The following is a 22,271-nucleotide window of genomic DNA, read 5'->3' on the forward strand; positions in this document are numbered from 1 at the left end:
ATTTTATGTGTATGACACGTAAATTATTATTTTTATTATATATTTGATTATTCTGTAAGATTCAAAGTTTCTGGCAACGAGGCAACGAAGAAACAAGCAGTTAATTAATCTAAACAATATTCACTCCGAAGAATAAAATTCAACTCCATGTGTTGTCCAATACGACAGTGTAAGTGAAATAATTGTTTATTTAGTCGAGAGAGGTAAAATCAAATAATTTTATAAGACCAAGTTCAAATTTGCGAGAGGCATAGACTTAAAATAAATTATTAAATAAATTAAATAAAAATAAATTACTAAATATTATATGCGTCAAAATTTGCTTGTGTCGAAAACTTGCATATGAAAATACATATATTGCAAATATAGTTCGCATTTGATTAAATAATATAAATCAAATATCCTCGCGCACACATACAAAGAAATCATGAAATTTTGTAAGAAAGATCAAAAATTGATTCTTCCTGTAAACACGTAAATAAAATTTAAATTTTACTGCATACAAATATAAATATATATTTTTTTCTGACATATATATATATAATTATTTACATATACATATTTATAATGGCATTGCCGAAAGTCCTTGTAACTGTCTGCAACTGATAATTTATGGCGACCTGTCTTTCGCAATCGGGAAGTATATCCTCCGCATAAATTGAAACGTAGGCGAGCCATAATACGACAGGTGCAAGATAGATGTGTCTCGGAGGGTTCATTATGTCACACGATTTCAATCCAAGGGTGAAAAATTGTGTGGCTTTTAGCTTGTCTAGACGCTATTAATGGAAATCGAGATCTTTAAATTCATGAGAAACAGGAGTGTATTACGAGAAACGGTAATATACTCATTGCTACTCGCGTAATACGCACAACCAGGAGATCGACTGCAACGATCTGTTCGACTTTCGCTCCCTATATGGGCTAGAACCATGACGAAGACATCTCTCACGTCTCTTTTCTCTCGCTCTTGTCCGCTTCTAGCATCGTATCGCACGCTGAGTTTTAACCCCGTCTCGTAATCCGTTGCGTAAGAACTAACATTCAAAGTCTGTCGATACGACGAGCACGATTTGAGAGAACCACGGGACATCCGATTACACGCATTACACGCAATGCGTCACGCTCGAGGACACCGTAAACGTCATCCCGCGAGTCAATGCATCTTTGTTGTTTATTATGATTTTCGTTTAATGCTGTCGGTAACATCGATGACGTCGCAAAAACGTCAATTTCACATCAATATTAAAATCATTGCCTAAAGCTATTTTCAATCATTCCTTTATATTCATTCTCGACGATGTAATGTCACTCTAGTAGTCGAATTATGCATGTTATTGTCGTCAGCGATAAAACTCACGCAGAAGCGAGAACGGTGAGCGCATCGATAAGAAGTAGTATAAACATTCGCGATCCACGGCACTCCAGTCCGGTTAAATCTACAAGTATTTGCGCTACTTGCAATCTTAGATCCCTGAATATTCATATTACCTTATGCGCGTTCTGTTTGCAGCCCGATTATTACAAGGACGCGCCTCACTTCCGGCTGGTGGGCGCAGGACCACAATATCGGTTGGAAATACCTTACGCCAAACTCGATTTCACTGGAACGTATTCCGTGATTGCTCGCAACTGCCATGGGGAAGCCAAAGCTGTAATTTCCTTACAAATTTATGCCAAAGGTGATACGCGAACACGAAATAATATTTTACGTCGCGCAAATTTAATCAACAATGATCTTTTCAGGTCAAGGCAAAGAGGAACAAACGCAAAAATCTCACGGGTGAGTTACTTATGTTATTTGTATATATAATCATACGTAGATATACTATCTATCTTCTCCTTAATAAAACATTAAATTCTGTAGAAAAGTGATGACCCTACCGATTATAAAAAGGGAACTGCGAGATCTCAGATGCTGCGACGGCGACGCTGTCACTCTGGAGTGCAAAGTTTACGCCACACCGGAACCGCCATTGATTCGCTGGGAACGAGGAGGCAAAGTAATATCTTAAAAATATCTTATTAATATAGTTGGCGATTGATAAACTGTAATGTAAAAAATATCTCTCGTTAGATTATAGCTATGACGGGCGATTTCGCCGCTGAATTCGACGGCGAAACGGCGCGATTAAGTATTCAGCACGTCTATCCTGAGGATGAAGGAGAGTATACTTGTGTGGCTTACAACGACCTTGGGAAAGCGTATACATCGGCGTGCCTAGTTGTGGATGGTAATAATCCTCGAGACTGCTTTACAAAAGCGTTCCAAATAAAGACGCAATCGTTGACCATCTCTCTAAAATGACTTTGTTATGCTAATATGCGGTCACATTCAAAGATTACGTAACGTAAGCGTGACTAAGAAGCGCAAGTTAATCATAATTTTTTAATCTCCGTGCAACGTGTACATGTTATGCTCATGTGTCACACATGCAGATACGCAAGTCAGAACTTATAATCTCAAATATTCATAAATAGTAAATACGAACTGATATCTGCGTTGCAGTACCCGAGGGAAAGGAAAATTTATTGAGTCAAAGGTTGACAAGGCCAGTAGGTCTGCTGTCGGCAGGATCGACACCGAGGTCGACACCGCGATCGACGCCAATCAGGAGTTTATCACCAGCAGTTTCACGTAAGATAAAAGCTCGATTTAAAAACTTAATAAAAAAACTATCAAAAAAAGCGAGACGAGATAACGTAGAAGAGATAATCAAACGAGAGAATTGCTTTCAGACGGACGCGAATTCAGATCACCGCAAGTTCTGCCGCGAACCGGTACGTCGTCGAAACGACCAAAGGTTTGCCCACCGAAGTTTTACGCGGTGCCGCACAATCGTCTGGTCCAGGAAGGTGAGACTGTGCGTTTCCAGTGCGCGGTAGTCGGTCATCCCACGCCCTGGATAAGATGGGACAAGAACGGTAGCATCGTAACACCGAGCGCGAGGATTTCCATCAAGGAACGAGACGACGTTAAAATACTTGAGATTGTTGACGTAATGCGAGAGGATGCTGCTCTTTACAGAGTAACGGCGGAGAATGATTTTGGCCGGATCGAGGCCAGTGCTCGTCTGGAAGTAATAAGTACGTATATATATCTTGCAAAGAAAAAGAATACATTTCTTTCCATATATATCTTACACAAATCTTTTTCTTCCTGTAATATTAAATTCTTAAAACGGCAAAGGTCGATATGATTCGACAAGTCGGACTATCAGGACTAGAAGCGCCTCACCTAGGACTTATCCTTCGTTCGATCGGAGTCTCCTGCCAACTACCAGTAGAATAAGCGAACGCTTGCAGCTGGAATGCCGTATAAGAGGAACACCGAGTGTAACGCCGACGTGGTACAGGTAAAAATGCGAAGATTTGATCGCGATATATAACACAGATTTGTGACGAAATATTAATTTTTATCTAGAAACGGACGACCGTTGGAACGATCTGCTAGAATAAAGAGGTCTTTCGACGGCACGACGGCCAGAATCGAAATATCGAAGGTAAAGGCCAGCGACGCGGGTGAATATATCTGCGTAGCGACCAATGTCCTTGGATCAACGAGAAGTACTTGTCAGGTGAATGAACGCTCGTTACGATCTAATAATTTGTCGTTAGATTCCTCGAGATCCCTCGTTATATTATTTCATCAATTTATTCTCAGGTAACCATATTAGATCCGCGCGATTCGTCTATCGCGGACAAGGGCGCACCGCGATTTCTCCGATCGTTACCGGAAGAATCGATTGTTATGGAAAATCATTGTCACGAATTTCAGACAGGAGTCACAGGTAGAATTTATCTTATTCTTTAAATACACTTAGTTAAGCTTTCGAGAAAAATAATGAAATGAAATCTAAAACATATGTTATTTACCTTCATCTCACAGGTACACCTCCTTTCACGGTCACGTGGTCCAAGGACGGTCGCGAATTATCTGACAACGATTATTATAAATACGTTATATATGGAGACGGCGGTATTGCTCTTAGATTATCCGAGGTTCGCCCGCGAGATGCCGGTGAATATACCTGCGTTGTGCGAAACGATTTCGGCGTTGCGTCCTGCAGTAGTCTTTTTGCTGTTCAAGGTTTGATTTGTTTTCATCTCTCAATATTGTTATTAAATCCCTTACCTAAAGCGCTTTATCTGTCAATGTTTTGAAACAGACTACAAAGACGTTTCCAAATTGGCATTACAATTTACGAAAACTCCACTATCAGTAATCGTCGTTAAAGGCGCTACCGCTTGTTTCTGTGTTCGAACGCAGTGTGAAAAAACCGTGGAGCTTACTTGGACAATTAACGGAAAAGACGTTAGAGAAAATACAAAGTGTAAAGTATGTAAAATAAAATATGTAGATATATTATTAAATAAGCACTTGCTGTTACTTATCATTTATATGTTTAAAGATCGAAAGAGATGGCAACGTCAGCATCTTGAGAATACGCGATATATCATCGCGCGATACGGGAGAGATTCGATGCACAGCCTCCGTGAACGGGAAGGGTCCATCCATCAGTTGCGTTGCCAAACTGCGATTACAACGTTCGCTGCACGATTCTATCGATAGAAGCCCTCCGCTGGTTGCAGCAATGACAAAGCCCGAAGATATTCGATCTCATGCGCAAGCTAAGCTATCGCTGACGAATATTAATAACGCAGGCATGCCAGAAAAAATCACGCAACTATCATCATTAAAACATCGACGACGACGTGAGGAATCGCCGACGAGAACCAGATCGTCTTCGTTTCCTCGGCGGATCGTATCGTATACTAAAAATGTTTCTCCTCTGCCAGCGAGAAAATGCATTCTTAACAATGCGTCAGCTGATATCGGGAAATCACGATTTGGAAACGATCTACCGCGACAGAGAATTACAAAGAAGAATTTAGACAGTAACGTAGAATTTTCGAACGATAAAAAATTGTCATCGTCATTAAACGAGACAAATGAGACGGATATCTCCGTGAATTTATTATCGCCAAAGAAAACGGAACAATTCAATTTGAATAGTAATATCGTATCGAACGAAGGGTGTACGGAATCGCTCCTAGAATTGATGAAAGCTACGATAGTAAAAGATCCAGTTGACGTCACCGTATTTAAAGGGAACAGCGCAGTAGTCAGAGTAACTTATCAAGGATGTCCCGAACCGACGATTAAGTGGCTTCGAGTGGTAAGTTGGCTTTCCTCGTCTATAATTTATCGATTTTATCGATTAATACCGAGTTAGAAATGTTCTAATAATATAACGACACGTAATTCTCTGCGAGCAAATTTTGTATATGAAAGAGTCAACTGTTCCCTACAATAAGCGCTCTGTTTTGCGATTATAATATAAACTACATCGATATAAATCAGCGCGATCGTATTAAATTAATCTAAGCGAGATTCTATCGATCTCCAAGTCTCTCCACGATGCGAATAAACACGCAAGCATAATTTTCCTATACAAAAATTAATACTGTCAGTTATTCAAGATGATCATTTGCTTATCTTTAGCCCCAAGAAATATTGCCGAGACAATTTCTTGCTATAATATGTATAAAATCCCCACCAAAATCTGATACACGTGTGTAAACTTCTGGAAAACCAATCGAGATACATATACATTTCGGTCGTCGCGTATCATTGCACGCTTCAATACAGCCACGTACGCAGCTGCCGTCAATCAACTTTATCTGTGTTACATTAATTTCTAGATATTTCTTTTTCACACCTTTGATATATTTCATATATGATAAAATATTTTTATTTTAATCTAAGAATCGCGAACTGCAGCCAGATGAGAAGATTAGGATAATCAGCGGGGACGGTATATCTTGCCTGACAATAGACAATGTGACTTACGACCACGCTGGAAAATACGAAGTCTCAGTGGAAAATTTATTGGGCAAGGAACGAAGATATTTCAGTTTAGCTGTAGAAGGTATGTGTCATTTGTATGTATATATATATATATATATATATATATATATATATATTCGTTCGCTTTCTCGCGCGACTCATATTTGAAAATTTATAACGTGCCATTAGACTGACACATGACTCGGCGCTGCTCGATTCGACCTTGGCTTAATTAAACTTAATTACGCAAAGAGCGTCGGTGTTGCTGATCGGTAACGATGCTCAGTAAGCGTTTTCTGAAACAATCGTATATTCTATGTACGCTCGTAATTTAGAACGACACATCGTACCATTGTTCCACATGCGTAAATGCGTGTTGTACGGTCCAGTTCCCATCCTCGCGTACAAGGCAGACAACAGTCTCACGTGACACACCGCGCAATAATTCCTCCTTTCCGCGCTTCCTCCTCCATCAGCATTCCACCACCACTTCCTCTTTCAAGACCGCGTTATGTCTAACATAAGTCTATCGGTGAAAAGACGTGCACTGTGAGAGAGAAGTAATATACGCGCGATGCGCATCTTAACGACTGCGACGTAACGTAATGACATGCAGATTTGTTTCAAAACGCACGCGATCGCGCTCCGAGTCAGTGTTTGACGATTCGTAACGTTACTATAAAATTTGAATTAATCCCGCGTTGATAATAGCGTGTGCCATAAATATATTATTTATTATCGATTTTTTCTACGAGGATGTAGATGTGCTGAAAGAGAGATTTTGGTTTTCATTCAGGTCCACCCGAGCCAGTCGCGGGTAAACCGAGCGTGAATCTTAGCACTGGCCAAGCTACGATCGTCTGGAAATCGCCACCTTACGACGGAGGTCGCATGGTAATTGGATATACGGTGGAAGCGAAACACGCCGGTGAAAGCACGTGGACGGTAATTACCGAGTCTTGTCATTCGCTGAGTCATACGGTATTGTCAGCTGAAACGAATTCTGTGACACCGGGTGAGAGTTATCGTTTTCGCGTCCGAGCTGAAAATATTCACGGTCTTAGCGATCCTAGCATGGAGTCTGATCCCGTCAGAATTCCGAAACAAGGAGAAACAATGTTGCAAGACGAGGACGAAGGTGATAATTTATTCTTAAAGATATGACTTCGCAATATATATTATATATATATATTCATATCTAAAAAATGTGAAAAAAATATTTTAAGAGATCTGTAATAAAAAATTAATTAATTGATAATCGCTAAAAAATAATTGTTTTATTTTTTTAGACGAATTCGAGCCGAGCTTTGCAGCTCGTATAGTAGAACCGGAAGAGGGAAGACTTTTCGGCGAAAAATACGATGTTCTTGAAGAGCTAGGAAAGGGCCGATACGGTATAGTTAAAAAAGTCATCGAGCACTCGACGGGCATGAGTTTCGCTGCCAAATTTGTCAAAACAATCAAAACAAAAGATCGGGAACAGGTGCGCGAAGAAATCAAAATTATGAACGCATTAAGACATCCTAAACTTCTGCTACTGGCTGCTGCTTATGAAAGTCCTCGTGAGACTATACTGATCACGGAATAGTAAGTATCTGATATCAATCATTAAGTCTGAATTATTTGGGTATTAAATTTCAATAATGTTATAATATCCCAACCTTTTTTATTTCAGTATTTCAGGTGGAGAATTATTTGAGAGGGTAGTAGCCGACGATTTTACTTTAACCGAGAGAGACAGTATCCTCTTCATGCGACAAATTTGTCAGGGAGTCGAATATATGCACAAGAATAAAATTGTACATCTTGATTTAAAAGTATGTCTCTCGCGGATGATAGTAAATTATTAATTTGCGACATACACGAGTTAAACAGAATGACTTGCTTTTATCTTACAGCCCGAAAATATAATGTGCCGTACGCGTACTTCTCATCACATTAAACTGATCGATTTTGGATTGGCACAGACTTTAAAATCCGACACACCGATCAGGGTGCTTTTTGGCACACCGGAATTTATTCCACCGGAAATCATAAGTTACGAGCCTATCGGCATCGAATCGGACATGTGGAGCGTCGGTGTAATTTGTTATGTTCTGTAAGTGCCGATCATTTTTAAACAATTATGCTTATAAAAATAATAAAAAAATAAACAATAATATATCAGACTAATCGATCGTTATTATAGACTCACCGGTTTGTCGCCATTCATGGGAGATAACGATGCCGAGACCTTCGCTAACATCACACGGGCGGATTATGATTTAGAAGACGAAGCTTTCGATGCCATATCGAATAACGCCAAGGATTTTATTAGCGGATTACTTATCAAACGAAAAGAGTACGTATTTAATACCTTGCGTATTTTAAGAAATATTTAGCTCTCTGGTTTAAATAGATTTAAATCTCCTTTCTATGATTTCTTCGACATAGATTACGCATGTCTGCCACACAGTGTTTAGAACATCCATGGATAGCGCAACACGTTGCGACAATGAGCAGAATAGCTTTGCCGACTGAAAAACTGAAAAAATTCATTATACGAAGAAAATGGCAGGTATGGATTGATAGACTTCTTTGAAAATTATATAATATTAAAGTTATATAATATTGTTTTGTGTAACGTTATAAAGTGAGAAGTAACACAAATATATTTGAAGAGATAAATAAACAAAGAATACTCAGGACAGCATGTTCCATTGAGGATTAAGAAGCAATAAAAATTTAACTGATATTTAATTGCAACATGTTTTCACGTTGATCTTTCTTTATCAGAATCGATTAATCCAATTTGTCGCAGTTAAACATAACATTAATTAATATTTAATAACATTAGCTTTTCTGTAGTTTGAGATATTGTTTTTTAAATAATCTCAGCATGTGCGTTTAAATCTTGAGTGTGCGCGCGTTGCGCTATTTATTTCGACAGAAAACAGGAAATGCCATTCGCGCTCTGGGAAGAATGGCAATTCTTTCGGCATACAATAGACGTAGTCCCACAGCAACGGCGGAGTCGTCACCTACGCTCGAACAACGATTCGAGATGCAATATTCCGACGATAGAATTAAATCAATCCGCACTGCTATCGATGAAGATACGGAACGTGTCGTGACAAACGCGAAAGAAAATTCCGCCGAGATAGGATTATGGACGCATCCCACGTGTGTGACGGAAGGAAATACCGAGATACAAAAGACACCGAAGGAAGAAAGTAGCCTGAATGATCTTTCAAATCAGATCAAAGAAAAAACGTCAAAATTACATATCGAATTAATTCCAAAAATACAAGACATCACGACGCGTCTGGAAATTTTAGCGAAAGAGAACGAGAAAAGTGACAAAGAGTTAATCGAAAAATCTTCCCAAATAGAGATGATTCCGAAATCGCAAGCATTACACAGGGTATTTCGTGGCGATTCGCGTGATTCCGGAATAGGTGATTGCGGTTCGAGCCAGATGACATCCTCATTACAAATAGACGAACTAGAAATAGAGTCCACTATCGTAGAAGAAGCAGATCATGAGACTTACAACCGAGAAAATAAACGAACATTGAGAAAGGAAGAAAATCGAGAAAGTTTTACAGAGGGGATGATAGCGAGTCTAGCACAAGATAAAAAAATCCCTTTTCTTCACGATACCGAAATTATTACGGGCAACGACAAGGTAGCTACAAAGAGTGACGTGACTAAAGCTTCGTGTGAAACTAATCCTGTGCGGAAAGGTGTGTGTAAGCGTGATTAAATTTTCTTTGCTCATAATATCGATAATAATTTATTACAAATTATCATAAATTATTATGATAATAATATCATAATAATTTATTTATTAATTTTATAGTGAAACAACTTATTAAAATTATTAAAATTTTACAATTTCGTAGTTGCCGATGAGAATACGAATGCAAGGATATTAAGCGGACGCAACCGCGATAGATTCCTTCCAACCGGAAACGTAAGTCGCACGGCCAAGATATTCGAAAAAGAGAGTGAAACATCGAAATCGGATAATTCACAGATTCCGCAACGCGCGTATCCTGCCGCTTTGGTCACAGGAAAGCCGCACAACGAAAGAATACAGAAAGCTTTCGCGTTCTGGAATAAATAAAGATATCTATTGAAAATATATTGAAATAGATAGAACTTCGTATCATTTTCAAGCGATATAGAAATGCATTGTTTATGAAAAATCACGAATATATAGAAATATTGTTCTTTACGCACATATATATATATATATATATATATATATATATATATATATATATATATGTACAGTAGTGATGTACAATCTGTTAAATATATATATGTTGAAGTCATAATCCTTGCTCGCTTCTAACATTGAAAAATAAATATAAATTGTTTTATCAATTGTGTCAATATATACATATATAAATCGTACCGTTGTGACAAAGAGACAAGCACTTCATAGAATGAATGATCATTTCCATAAAAAATCCTATATGAGAAAACAATTTGTAATTTTTATCGCGTCGCAGAGTTTGAGAAAAAATTCAGTTTTTAAAATCTGCCACTTAATTTTTTTTTCTATTTAAATGCTAATAATTATATTCATAAATTGAAAGAATATTCTTGTGCTGCATTAAAAATGCATTTCAGTTTGAAACGTAATTTTGAAACATCAGTGCCATGTATAAATATATATTTATGTGCACACAATCGATACTTTTGTTAAATATAGCACATACCTTATAGTACATATACATAAAACATCTTTAAGAAATACATATGTACATAATTGAATACACGATATTTCTTGATGATTAATATAATATATTTGGTACAATACCTCCCAGCAAAGTATAATATTATACTCATATTGTGGAAGCATAAGTGCACTTTATTAAATCAAAAATCATTATTTTTGCGAACATATCCTTGCAGTTGTATTGTAAAGATGAGACGGACAACGTCTGTATTATTGTATTATTATAAGTTTACATAGAAAAATAAAGGATATATCTATGTATTCAAATTAAATTAATAAATACTCATATACACATGCACTGATATATTTATTATTTCATGAAATATATTCAATTAATTATATAACGATAAGAAAAATCTATAACTGTTAAAGTCCTATTCAACTATTACTAGTGTTTATGCAACTTTTATAACTTTGAATCTTTGAATATGTTATCATGATCAATTGTTAAAAGTTGAAGAGTATCGCCGATGTCCAAGTAATTGAAGCTATCAATTGTTGCTGGTCGCCAAATAGTAGTTACATACTCATCAATGACAGGTGTAGGATTTCTAGAAGATGAGAAAGTATTTTTATTTTGTTTTAAAATATAATCTCTTCAACAAATGAGGATTTATACGTACCCTGTCTTTGCAAAATTGGTCCACATTTTCGTAAGAATTTCTAATACATCCCGATCCTTTGTACCTATCGCCGGCGGTTTAAGATCATTGGCTTTATAAATTGGCTGGTAAAAAAGATATGTCAATTCGTCAGTGTGAGAGGCTCCTAAAATATTAATTACATAAAAGTTATGTATTACTAAATAGATATATAGCGAAAATTCGATTTTGACTAATCTAAAAATTTTACAAATTATACATTTACCAATCATAGACAATTTATCCAATATATATCTCGTGTTAGTCATTTCATTACCGACATAAGAAAAATTATAGCAGTAAATTGGTGCCTGCTTCTTTTTCCTTTGATCATTCACATAATTTTTAACAGGAATACAAAAACCAATATCACTCAAGCATTGTATAAGAGATGGAATATTCTCTTTAGTAAGTGGCTTATTATAAAAATAGTGCTGTTTAACTTTCTCCGTCAACTGCGTTATCTTCTTCGAGTCTTGCAAGTTTGTAAATTTTTTTACGTAAACCTCTAAATCCGCGTATATGGTCTCTAAAGTCTCTTTGCTGGTATCTGCGAGCAGAGAGAAAAAGAATAATCTATTAAGTTAAGAAAAACAAAGCCATTACGGAAATTTTATATAAAATACAGGTAAAATTGCATAAAGAATAATACACCTCCGATTTTATTATCACTTAAATATATTGTAAGGAAAATTCTTCTAAATAATTCCCCGCAAGAAATTTGTGGGAGACGGCATTGGTTTAGAAGATATAACAAATTAAAGTTCGATAATTTTAATGTTTTTCTATTATAAAATAAGGGAAAAGTTTGTTTACATTTGTAACGAACTGCGAGAAATAGATGCAACATATTATTGACAAAGTATCCATGAGTGTATACCTATCTCGTAAATGTAAACAAACACTTTTTCGTCTCTACAACAAATACAATGTATACAAACTTCACTTTTTCCAATATTATTTTATAATACCTGAGAAAAAACATTAAAATAATGAAATTTCAATTTGTTATATATTTCCTAAATCAATGCCGTTTTCCACTTATTTTTTACGGCGAATTATTCAGAAAAACCTTCCCTACAACATATTTAAGTGGTAATTAAATCGGAAATGTGTTACCAAAATACGCGATGTAAGTGTGTGGTTCGATATATAAAAAGTCAATAAATTCGGTAATCCTGGATACCTTTAATAAACATTATGTATTCATGAGAATTATAACCAATGATGACTGGTATATCATTCTCGTTATCGAGTAATTGAGAAAGAGGACATGGCAGAAAAGGTCTTGTTGATTTCTCATCGATTGTAGGACCAAAAGGTATATGCTCAATGCGTGCTTCCTACAAAACATTTTACATTTTTTAGTACAATAGTATCGTCAATTCATTATAAAAATTAAAATATAAATAAATTTTCGCATAAAAATCATTATTAAATAATCATCATCAAGCCAAAAATAAAATAAAATAAAAATATATAGAAAGAATAATTTACCTGCGGAGTGAAAATTTCATGTTGCGCTTTGACGATGTCGGCGGCAGGTATCGTTTGAAGAAAGTCAACCACTTTCTTGGGATCGTTAGAATCGTTACCGAGTATTGATGCAAGCTTAAAAGCTCTGGCTTCTGCATTCTCTACTAGCGTCCAAAAACATTTAGCCATACCACTCTGAAGAATGGCCTTGTGAAACAGACCTAGAAATACAAGTAATGACATTAATATTTTATTTTCAATAGGAATATTCCATTATTTCATCATTATTGTTAGAGTCTGTTATACCTTTAGATAACGGCGATAACATTAGCAAATGTACAGATGAACCGCCTGCACTAACGCCAAAAATAGTGATATTGTTTGGATCTCCGCCAAAAGTCTCAATATTTTCCTTGATCCATTTTAATGCAGCAACTTGATCTTTCAAGCCTTGATTTCCGCTTGCTTCTTCGTGATCAATATTTAAGAAACCTTGAAAAATAAAAAGTTTCTGATATAATGAGATAATAAACGACATCTGTATGTATCTTGCGATATATCTTGGAATGTAAACACACGATAAACCATTTTTTATGACACATATCTTGTTGAAAATACAAAATCTTACCTAAAGCACCGAGTCTGTAATTTATGGATACTAGAATGACGTCTTTTGTCATAAAATAATCAGGTCGTTTGTTAGAATCATTGCCATTGCCAACAAGAAAACCTCCACCATGAATAAAAACCATAACTGGATTTCGTGTCGTTCGGTAGATATTGTGTGGTATATAAACGTTAAGATAAAGACAATCTTCGCCGCCGATTATCGCACAAAAGGGCAATGTTTGCAATTGTATAGAAACATCCGCATTTTTGGAAGCGTCTCGAATACCTTCCCAGGAAGCCGGAGATTCGGGATCCTAATTTTAAATGATAAAAAAATACGATTCTATATTGAGAATGAGATGACATTTTATTCATACCACAATAACTGCGGGATATATTGGGATAATTCAAAACGTGACCTTTATTATTGCTTTCTTAATAAGCGAATGTTAGAATAACCGTGAAATAATTTTGAAAATTATATAGTTGTATATTTATATATCTTTATATATTTGTTAATGGAATTATATAATGAAAAAGATTGCACTCTAATTACCGCGCCTCGACTCTTATTTGCCAATTTCCTCACCTAATATCGTTAGCATTCTGAGCCAATTTCTGTTATTATTGAATAAAAGATTACGTAATTTTGCAATTTGGTAAATTATACCTTAAATCTCAACTGGCCCACTGGCGGAGCAGCAAATGGTATGCCTTTAAAAGCGAGGTAACGAGAACCGAGGACATTATCTTCAAAGATTCCTTGTAGTTTTCCCTGCTTCACAGTCACCACCGGTCTTTCCATGACAGATACTTTCATATGACAGTACTTTGTACTATCTGTCACTCGACTGTGTGTATGCAGCTCAGTAATGTAGATACTTATCTTTGAATCAATTAATTTTATCGTTATTATTGAAATAATGATAAGCACTCATATGCTTATACCGTGAATATATATATATATATATATATATATATATATATATATATATATATATACATATTATATATTGCTCTTTGATAACCTTTGATAACATTATAATACTACGTATATGGAAGAAAGATATTATAATTCAACAATTTGAATTTTGTCACATCTTATACATTGCCAATAGTTCGATCAGTCGATATAATTAACGTAATATAATATAATTACATATTAAGAAATTGTTAAAAACAATATAATCTTTTTTTACATTTGTGTGAAAAAAGAATATCCTTTTTTCCATTTTTCTAGAAAAGGTAATATATGTATTTATTACTAAACATTTGTTACATTGCACAATCAATATTTGCATTTCTCTTTTTTTAAATATGATGTACATTTTTGTTTTGATTCGTAACATTGTTGCACATTTTGACAGGATTTAATGATTTATGGAGTGACCAGCCGCATTGGCTCGTCGACATAGATAACAGTTCAGCTACTTTTTGAGCATTTTGCTTTTCCTCCGAAGATGATTTCTTAATCTACAAAATCATAAAATCAGCTGTTATTACAATAATTTACGATAGTAAAAGTAAGTTATTTTTTTTTTAATCATTATTACAATCAAATCTTAAGTTTTTTATATCGTTATTATTTTAAACCTTAAACAATCAGAATATTATTTGTATGGCATGAAAATAAAAGGTAAATATCTAATTAGGTCTTTTTTATTATATATTTTTAAAACGCATGCAAATCAAGACAGTTAATCAGAACATTTGCTAACTTCGTCAAATTTTCTTCTAACTTTATATCCTCTATACGTAGCCTGTATCATTGTAGCCGCTTCTTCTTCGGATTTGGCCGAGTCCGTACGATCCTCAATATATTTTAATTTTTTCGTGAATTTTTGTGGTTTTTTTGTTAATAACATTGCATTTTGTTCCCACTGCTTGCGACTATAAACATCCGAAACATTCTTCTCTTGTCGATCTTCGTACTTTGGCTTAATCAATGAATAGAAAAATTAAATCTTTTCACACAGATGTAATTTAAATAAATAATCGCAAAATATAAACAAGCAACAACGATAAAGCGATTTTTATCATAAGAATTTTATCATATCAATTGCATTTTATCACAATTATTATCACTTGTTTTCATGTGATAATTAATATCACTTTGCACTTTTCCGCGTATTTCTATATACTATATTACATATTTGAAAGAGCTATAACGTATATTGAAATATGTAAAAGTATATTGCGTGATAAAAACATAAAACATTGAATACGATGAAGGAAAACATTGTTGATCAAGATTTTCTTAACTCTTTCTACAATCTTCATTGACATTAATCTTTAATTTTTCTATATTTCTTTTATGTATTTTTAATGCCAAACACTCATACCATTAAAATCTCGCGCTGATGATGTTTGTACATATGTTTCTCATTTTTTAAGAAATCTAAGGATTTTCTTGGCGATTCACCTGCTCCACGATATCTTAAATCTTGAACAAGTGTACTATTTCGATTTCCATCGCATTGCGTTTTGTTCTATGAAAAAAAGATATGACATTATTTTTATTCTTTTAAAAATATTTAATTGTAAATAAATCGCCGTACGATAAGCGTATGCTTAATATTTATGTTGATATCTATATCAACGATTTTTTTATAAAAATATAAACAGCATTATAATTATGATAATCGATTTATATACAATGTATAAAATTGGTAAATTAGTATATTTATATATAATATATATACTAAACGATTATTTTTATTAAAGATTTCAAATACAAGATGTAAAATGAAATAAATTTCTCAATCAAATAGTCGTATTGAAATTTACCACTCTTATATTGTTACTTCTGCCCATATTGCTAAAACATTCTGTGAAGATTTCGGGTGGGATCATTATGCCTGATGAGGTTGCGACTTTTGGCACGCACTTTTTCGGTGCTCTAATCTGTGTCGTACCATATTGTTCTAAAAGGAAACATGAAAATTGACGATTTTAATGCAAATATTAAGTGATATCAATTTCATACATGTTCATATCACAATAATTAATTTTTGCATTAATTTTCAGATTACATATTTGTATCGATTTGTACCTAAAGGATGCGATTCTACACAACAATGGTTTTGATTGCCATCTACGCTTGTTCTTTCTGGTGATAACAATGAGCAATCTTTAGGAGGAGAATTAGGAGGAGTGGGTATCGTGCGTATCTTCCGCGTTTTTAATTCCGAAATATTTGTTTTTCGATATTCTTCGAGATACAAGAGAAACTCGCGATAGGTAACATAATTCTGAAGCGAGAAATTATACTTTAGACATAGTTTATAATTTTCGGAACAATACATTACATGTTAAGTAAAAAATATTATTTGTCGAATTAATACAACATAAATTACTTTATCTTGTCCTGCCCAATTACGATTAATCGGTTCGCTGAGCCCAAGTAAATCGATCCAATGATAATAATCTTCCGTTTGATTACCATACCAATATTTAATAATAACAAACCTGCCGAATTTGATATTAATTATAATTTGTTTATACTTTAATCTATACGCGTTTTATATACAATTATATTTTATAAATTTTATAATTATAAATAAAATTCGTACGCGAGCCCATCGTCCACCATTTTTTGCACTTCAGGATAGGCCATCAATTCCATAAATTCTGGATTTTCAGGATTTCTTTTGACATCTACCAATTGCCACGGAGCTATAAGTCCAAATCTAACACACTTGAGCACTTCCAACATGTATTGTTTCCTTTCATTCCAATCGTGCATCAACCATCTCACGGCAGACATTAAAACTTCTATTTCGCTAATGATAAAGATAGTTGGATATTATATAATTCATTACTATACTGAAAAAACCCTTTATTCAATTTATATATATTATTTCTTTTCTTTAATAAATAAGATTTTAAATATCAATATTTTTTTAATGACTAAACTATATAATTTTTTTATATATTTAAAAAAACTGTTATCCTTCTAATCTTTTCATACCTATTAACGCAAATATAATTGGATTTTAATAATAAGCACAATTCATCCACTGACAATTCCAAGAAATCTTTTGTGCTAACAAGCATCAAGAAAAATTTCATGATCCTCGGCACCATCAATTCCATTACTGCGGTGTTTCCGATCTTTTTTGCTTCCAAATATAACAAGAAAGCAGTGTCCTCGGAGAAAAGCTCGTCATTATCAATGAATGCCCAGCATTGTTCTTCTAACTCTTCATAAAATACAATGCTTATATTTTTAGCATAAATACCGCGTCCGTGTGTTGTATATTATATATATTTATATTTTTTGTTTATATATATTTAATCAAATTCTCATTGTCTCTATTTTCAGAAAAAAAAAAGATTTATCATCTTACAAAATGAAAGAGATGTAAGTTAATATCACACCTTTAATGCCAAGATACTGCGCGGCCATAAAAATTTCCAAAATATTATCTCTTCGTAACAATTGATAACTATCATTGATTGGACTTATCATCCAATCATAAATAACAGAAAAAGCCTTGGAAGTCACGCTGCTCTATATATTTTATATAAATTAACAATCGCATTTTAATTTATCTTAAATTGATATGTAGTATTTTCTCCTATTTTTCTTATATAAAACTATGCTTATATTATAAATTTTCTCAAATTCGAAACAGCCAATTTCCTTCTTTAAATTCCAAAGATAGATTTTGAAAGTGCTCCTTTTATCTAATATGATCAAATAAAATTGAGATAAAATCTTACACCAGATAAGTTAATATCCTTGTAATTTTTCTCATCGAAAAACGTGCTGTAACTTTGCAGAACAAGAAGATGACAGTGAAATTCATCCGGATCAATTCGGACAATGCAGTCGGCGTTTCTTGGCAAAACAAGAGAAAAGAATATTTGTTTCAATTTTTAATAAAATAACATTCTGTTGAAAATCTTAAGATTACAATCAAAATGTAAATATAGCTATATAAGCTAAATATTTTTTTTTTGCTAAATAAAATCAGTTTTTTTTTTTTTTTTTTTTTTTAATATTTAATACTTGCGACGCGATAAATATAAAAAATCTTGCATTTAAAAAGTTTCATTATTTAAAACTCTTTTCTTACTTGTAATTCGTGATACGTCTAGCTAATTCCTGATACAAATCGGTTTTCTCTGGAAGAATTATATTGTCCCAATTGATCGGTTGCTCATTCGTAAACCCTAGCCTGCTCAAAACGGAAGAAAACAAGGAATTTAAAATAAAAAAAATAAACATTATCCAAACAAAATATAAGTACTGCATTTACAACTAGTAAATTTAAGAAAACTAACGAAGCGAGTGGTACTTCGTTCATCGGAGGTAATTGATAAGATGTTTGTTGTACCGATTCCATATTTGATAAATTAAATTTCGCACTTGGCTGCGTTCGTGATTTGTATCTTGCTTCGATATAAGGTAACTTTTTCTGAGCCTGTTGTACGATCGAATAATATTTAAATATAACAAAAATGTGACTGTGAAAATATCCTATATTATTATTTTTTCCTAACTGATTATTTTTGCTAATACTATATAAAATTAAGAAATTATACTGCTTTAAATAATTATAAATTTAAAATTTTAAAAAATTCTACCTGCAACTGATCGATCGTCGATGGCGAGACGCCAGGCGGAAGATCGATATATTTCGTCCGATTCAAGGAATCGGAAACAAATGTGCCAATGTCGTCACCAGATCGATTAAGCTCAGTCTTAACATTAACTTTCGTGTGTCGCGGGTCGGCAACTAGAACGCTAAATTTCTTCGACTCGAAAACAACCTAAAACGACTATGCTACGTTTGCTTCGAGGCCGACATTCTTGAAAAATAAAAACTTCCTGTTTTAATATCTGCTGGATTTTTCTTACCTGATTCGGAATGATTTTGAGATTACCGCTGGGTGTAGCTTGAAAGGGAAACACGCGATTCTCCTCGTTGCTCTCGTTCACGCTGATGAATGTAGAATTAACGTTTGTTTTCTCAGGAAACAACGTCTGTGTTTGTTGCAGCGGAAAATCTACATTCGAGCAAGGTAATGATTGCTTCTGGTTTTTGACGTCTTCCACTTGTCTGTACAAAATTATTATTATGTTATATTATAGCCCAAAAGGCTGTATACAGTTAATATTACTACAGGTTAATATTAATAAACATTAATATTACATTAATATCATATTAATATTAATTCAGGTTAACATTGTGTTAAATTGGTAATAAAATAGATAACGAAGCGCTGACGCAGCGACCCACGTATGGAAGCAAAAATATTAGGAAAATACAAGCTAAGACATTGCGAAGTCCAAAGAGATTCTTTCAGCGCTTTGCGCAATTAATGCTTTTATAGCTGTGTATCTTTTTTATTACAAATTTAATGTTAACCTGAATTAATATTAACTGTATACCCTTTTAAGCTATTACAATTGTCAATTGCACTATTATTTATCCGAATATTTATCTATATTATTTACTTTGGACGATGGTCCATAAGTTTCGAAGCAGCAGCTTCAACTAACGAGTATTGTTTTTTACAAAATCTCTCTTCTTCGATGCACTTCTGTGATCTTCGATTAGTCCCGTTATCGTTGGTGTAATAAATAATTTTTTTGTCTTGCAACTTGACAGGATCTATACTTGACTCGACTATATACTTTGATTTGTTATAGTTGGGATCTATTTCTATCTGCCTTTTAGATGCAGTCCAGTGATGACGCTGCAACGGTGACACAATTCGTTCGACTCGATTCGCGTGATAAATGTTTACATTCAAAGAATGCTGTTGTCTCGATACACGATGATATTTTCTGGAAGTAGTCCTTCGTCGACGTAACGGATATCTCGGGGACAAACTTTCCGGAGTTTCTATGATGCTTGTCCTTTTATAAAGATATTCTCCGCGTAAAGATATCTTTCTTTTTTACTAATTTCACGTAATAATTCTTTTTTTTTTTTTTTTTTTTTAATTTCTATCGCATTCCAAGATCTACTCACTCACTCACTTGTCAGGTGATGCAGGGTTTGCTATTTCCGATCGCAATACGCGCGGTGTTTCTACTACTGTTTTATCAGATTTCGAAAGTCGCACGAGAGTTTTCGAGGAGGAGGATGGAGGAGTGCTGGATCTTCCGTGATAAAGCACAACGACGCTGTTTTTACTATTGCCAGCTCGCGGTTGATCGAACGTTGCCAATCGATCTGCTTTAGGATCGACTGGAAAAAACCTTCATTTGAATCGATTTCTAAAAATTCTAACTTTGTAATAATAACTTACTTTTCCTGCTATTCTGTCGAATGACCCTTACAATTCGTGGCGTGCTATTTTCCTTCCTATTGTCAGCACAATACATTAGGCGCCTTAAACGAGATAATGAGACGAGATTTGCGCCACAACTTTAAGGCGACCATGAATGAGAACGTATGATTTTTAAACGATTCAAGTTTTTTAATTAATTACCAAAGTTTCTCGTCGAATTTACAATCAAATCTTTCACCCTCGCTCGAATGCTTTTCTTCAAAAGTTACTTGCGGCTAAAAAAATATTTATTCGCTAAGATAATAATATATTTTTAACTCACTATACTTTAATCAATATTAGAGATCAAACTTATGTTTATGTAGAATTCTTTTTATAAAATGAAAAGCATGTTTTTAATAAAAAATTTAGATATGTTATATTCTTATCTCGAAAAAAAAAAATGTGACAATTTGTATAATATTAAAACACTTTTGATGTAAAATAGTTTAAACCCTAAATATTGTTAAGTTGACAAATGTATTTTATATTTTATTTTACCTCATGTTTTCTCAAACGAAGGTGCGATAAGGAAGATTCAATATTTGAGATACGTTCCGACGTTGCAACTTGGTCAGCCTCTCTAGTAACTAAAACGTGTCTCCACGAAATGACACGTGTGTAAAGAACGGATCGTGGCAAATAAAAAAATTTTAAACTTTTTTCAAGATGATTCTATGACAAACCCATCAGAGACTTTCCTCATACAAAATACATAAACTTTCTAACTACAATATATTTCGGACTCGCGTATTCATTTACACTTACATCACTTACGTAATTTTGCTTCAATGATTTGTCTATTAACGACCGGTTGTTGATAGCAATACGATGATCTCGATGATAATTCGAGAAGATTTAATCGATCGTTCTCTTCGTTCTTTGATGCTCGACACGCAAATCGCAAACTATGACAAGACTGTGTCACTCTTGTAACATATAAGATTACATAGCTTCTAGCTTCTTTTAAATATAAAAGGTTTATCAAATGTTACTTTGGATTTAGTAGATCAAATTCGGATGAGAAACACGATTCGTCTTCAGCGGTCGCAGAACTATCGAACTGCCTCTGCAAAAGTTTCAAATAAGAGATGAAAATAGATGTAAATATATATAGGATTCTTTTTTGCAAACAAAGCTTAAAAATTATTAGTTTATAAAATAAGTTTTTTTGCACTACACTTACGTCATAACGTGCGAGGCCTCTTCGCATGATACGTGTCACATTCAAAGAATAACTCGCAGGATTAGCATAATAACGACGGTACACTTCTTTTTCGCGCTTCCGTCACGTGGAATAAAAAGTAGGGTAAAAATATATATCATACAAATAGATGCTGTGACATTTAAAACCAACGGGACATTTGTAAAAATGCGCGTGTCCAAAAAAGCCTTAGATACGTAACAACCGACAGACGAACGCGATTGACAAGAGAACGTTTCGTTCCGTTTTCAAAATTACTGAAATTGCGAAATGCGAATGCAATGTTCGTATGTAACAAAAATTTTATATTTGGTTATAAAAATATAATAACACTTCACTAAATATTTCTTATACAAAAAATATATACTTTTTTCTAATATATAAACACGCGACATGAAAACTTTAGCTTAAAATTACAAATATGAATTAAAATATTTGAAAAAATTAAAAAAGTAATTTCGCGAATATAAAAAA

General features: G+C 34.0%; 2 protein-coding genes across 2 annotated transcripts in view; one reads left to right on the top strand and one right to left on the bottom strand.

The window, feature by feature from the left end:
- Positions 1–10,092, top strand: part of LOC138939565 (uncharacterized) — a 37,949-nt gene extending 27,857 nt beyond the window's left edge. The window contains exons 27-47 of the mRNA XM_070307478.1: positions 1,514–1,682; positions 1,747–1,783; positions 1,868–2,003; positions 2,078–2,234; positions 2,510–2,638; positions 2,740–3,087; positions 3,191–3,356; positions 3,425–3,578; positions 3,665–3,791; positions 3,890–4,090; positions 4,170–4,339; positions 4,413–5,180; positions 5,771–5,933; positions 6,648–6,989; positions 7,141–7,438; positions 7,527–7,668; positions 7,750–7,949; positions 8,040–8,192; positions 8,285–8,408; positions 8,781–9,576; positions 9,736–10,092. Of these exons, the coding sequence (XP_070163579.1) occupies positions 1,514–1,682; positions 1,747–1,783; positions 1,868–2,003; positions 2,078–2,234; positions 2,510–2,638; positions 2,740–3,087; positions 3,191–3,356; positions 3,425–3,578; positions 3,665–3,791; positions 3,890–4,090; positions 4,170–4,339; positions 4,413–5,180; positions 5,771–5,933; positions 6,648–6,989; positions 7,141–7,438; positions 7,527–7,668; positions 7,750–7,949; positions 8,040–8,192; positions 8,285–8,408; positions 8,781–9,576; positions 9,736–9,959 (5,004 nt within the window). The 3' untranslated portion in view covers positions 9,960–10,092. The remainder of the gene's footprint in view (positions 1–1,513; positions 1,683–1,746; positions 1,784–1,867; positions 2,004–2,077; positions 2,235–2,509; positions 2,639–2,739; positions 3,088–3,190; positions 3,357–3,424; positions 3,579–3,664; positions 3,792–3,889; positions 4,091–4,169; positions 4,340–4,412; positions 5,181–5,770; positions 5,934–6,647; positions 6,990–7,140; positions 7,439–7,526; positions 7,669–7,749; positions 7,950–8,039; positions 8,193–8,284; positions 8,409–8,780; positions 9,577–9,735) is intronic.
- Positions 10,093–10,868: 776 nt separating this feature from the next.
- LOC138939617 (uncharacterized) lies at positions 10,869–21,980 on the bottom strand. Its single transcript, XM_070307614.1, has 30 exons — positions 21,780–21,980; positions 21,589–21,662; positions 21,371–21,522; positions 21,095–21,183; positions 20,756–20,829; positions 20,573–20,655; positions 20,301–20,511; positions 19,773–20,177; positions 19,173–19,374; positions 18,899–19,084; positions 18,596–18,735; positions 18,388–18,489; positions 18,032–18,149; positions 17,687–17,819; positions 17,277–17,508; positions 16,879–17,088; positions 16,663–16,774; positions 16,359–16,557; positions 16,094–16,230; positions 15,649–15,795; positions 15,025–15,243; positions 14,633–14,779; positions 13,977–14,192; positions 13,326–13,620; positions 13,004–13,189; positions 12,719–12,918; positions 12,408–12,564; positions 11,448–11,771; positions 11,204–11,348; positions 10,869–11,131 (listed from the first exon to the last, which is right to left on the bottom strand). The coding sequence occupies exons 1-30, from the start codon at positions 21,804–21,806 to the stop codon at positions 10,987–10,989; spliced, it is 5,067 nt and encodes a 1,688-aa protein (XP_070163715.1). The 5' UTR covers positions 21,807–21,980; the 3' UTR covers positions 10,869–10,986.
- Positions 21,981–22,271: the final 291 nt, after the last annotated feature.

Source organism: Polyergus mexicanus, unplaced genomic scaffold (genome assembly GCF_030449975.1).
Source record: "Polyergus mexicanus isolate NDT 795.1 unplaced genomic scaffold, iyPolMexi1.0 SCAF_1, whole genome shotgun sequence".
Classification (NCBI taxonomy): Eukaryota; Metazoa; Arthropoda; class Insecta; order Hymenoptera; family Formicidae; genus Polyergus; species Polyergus mexicanus.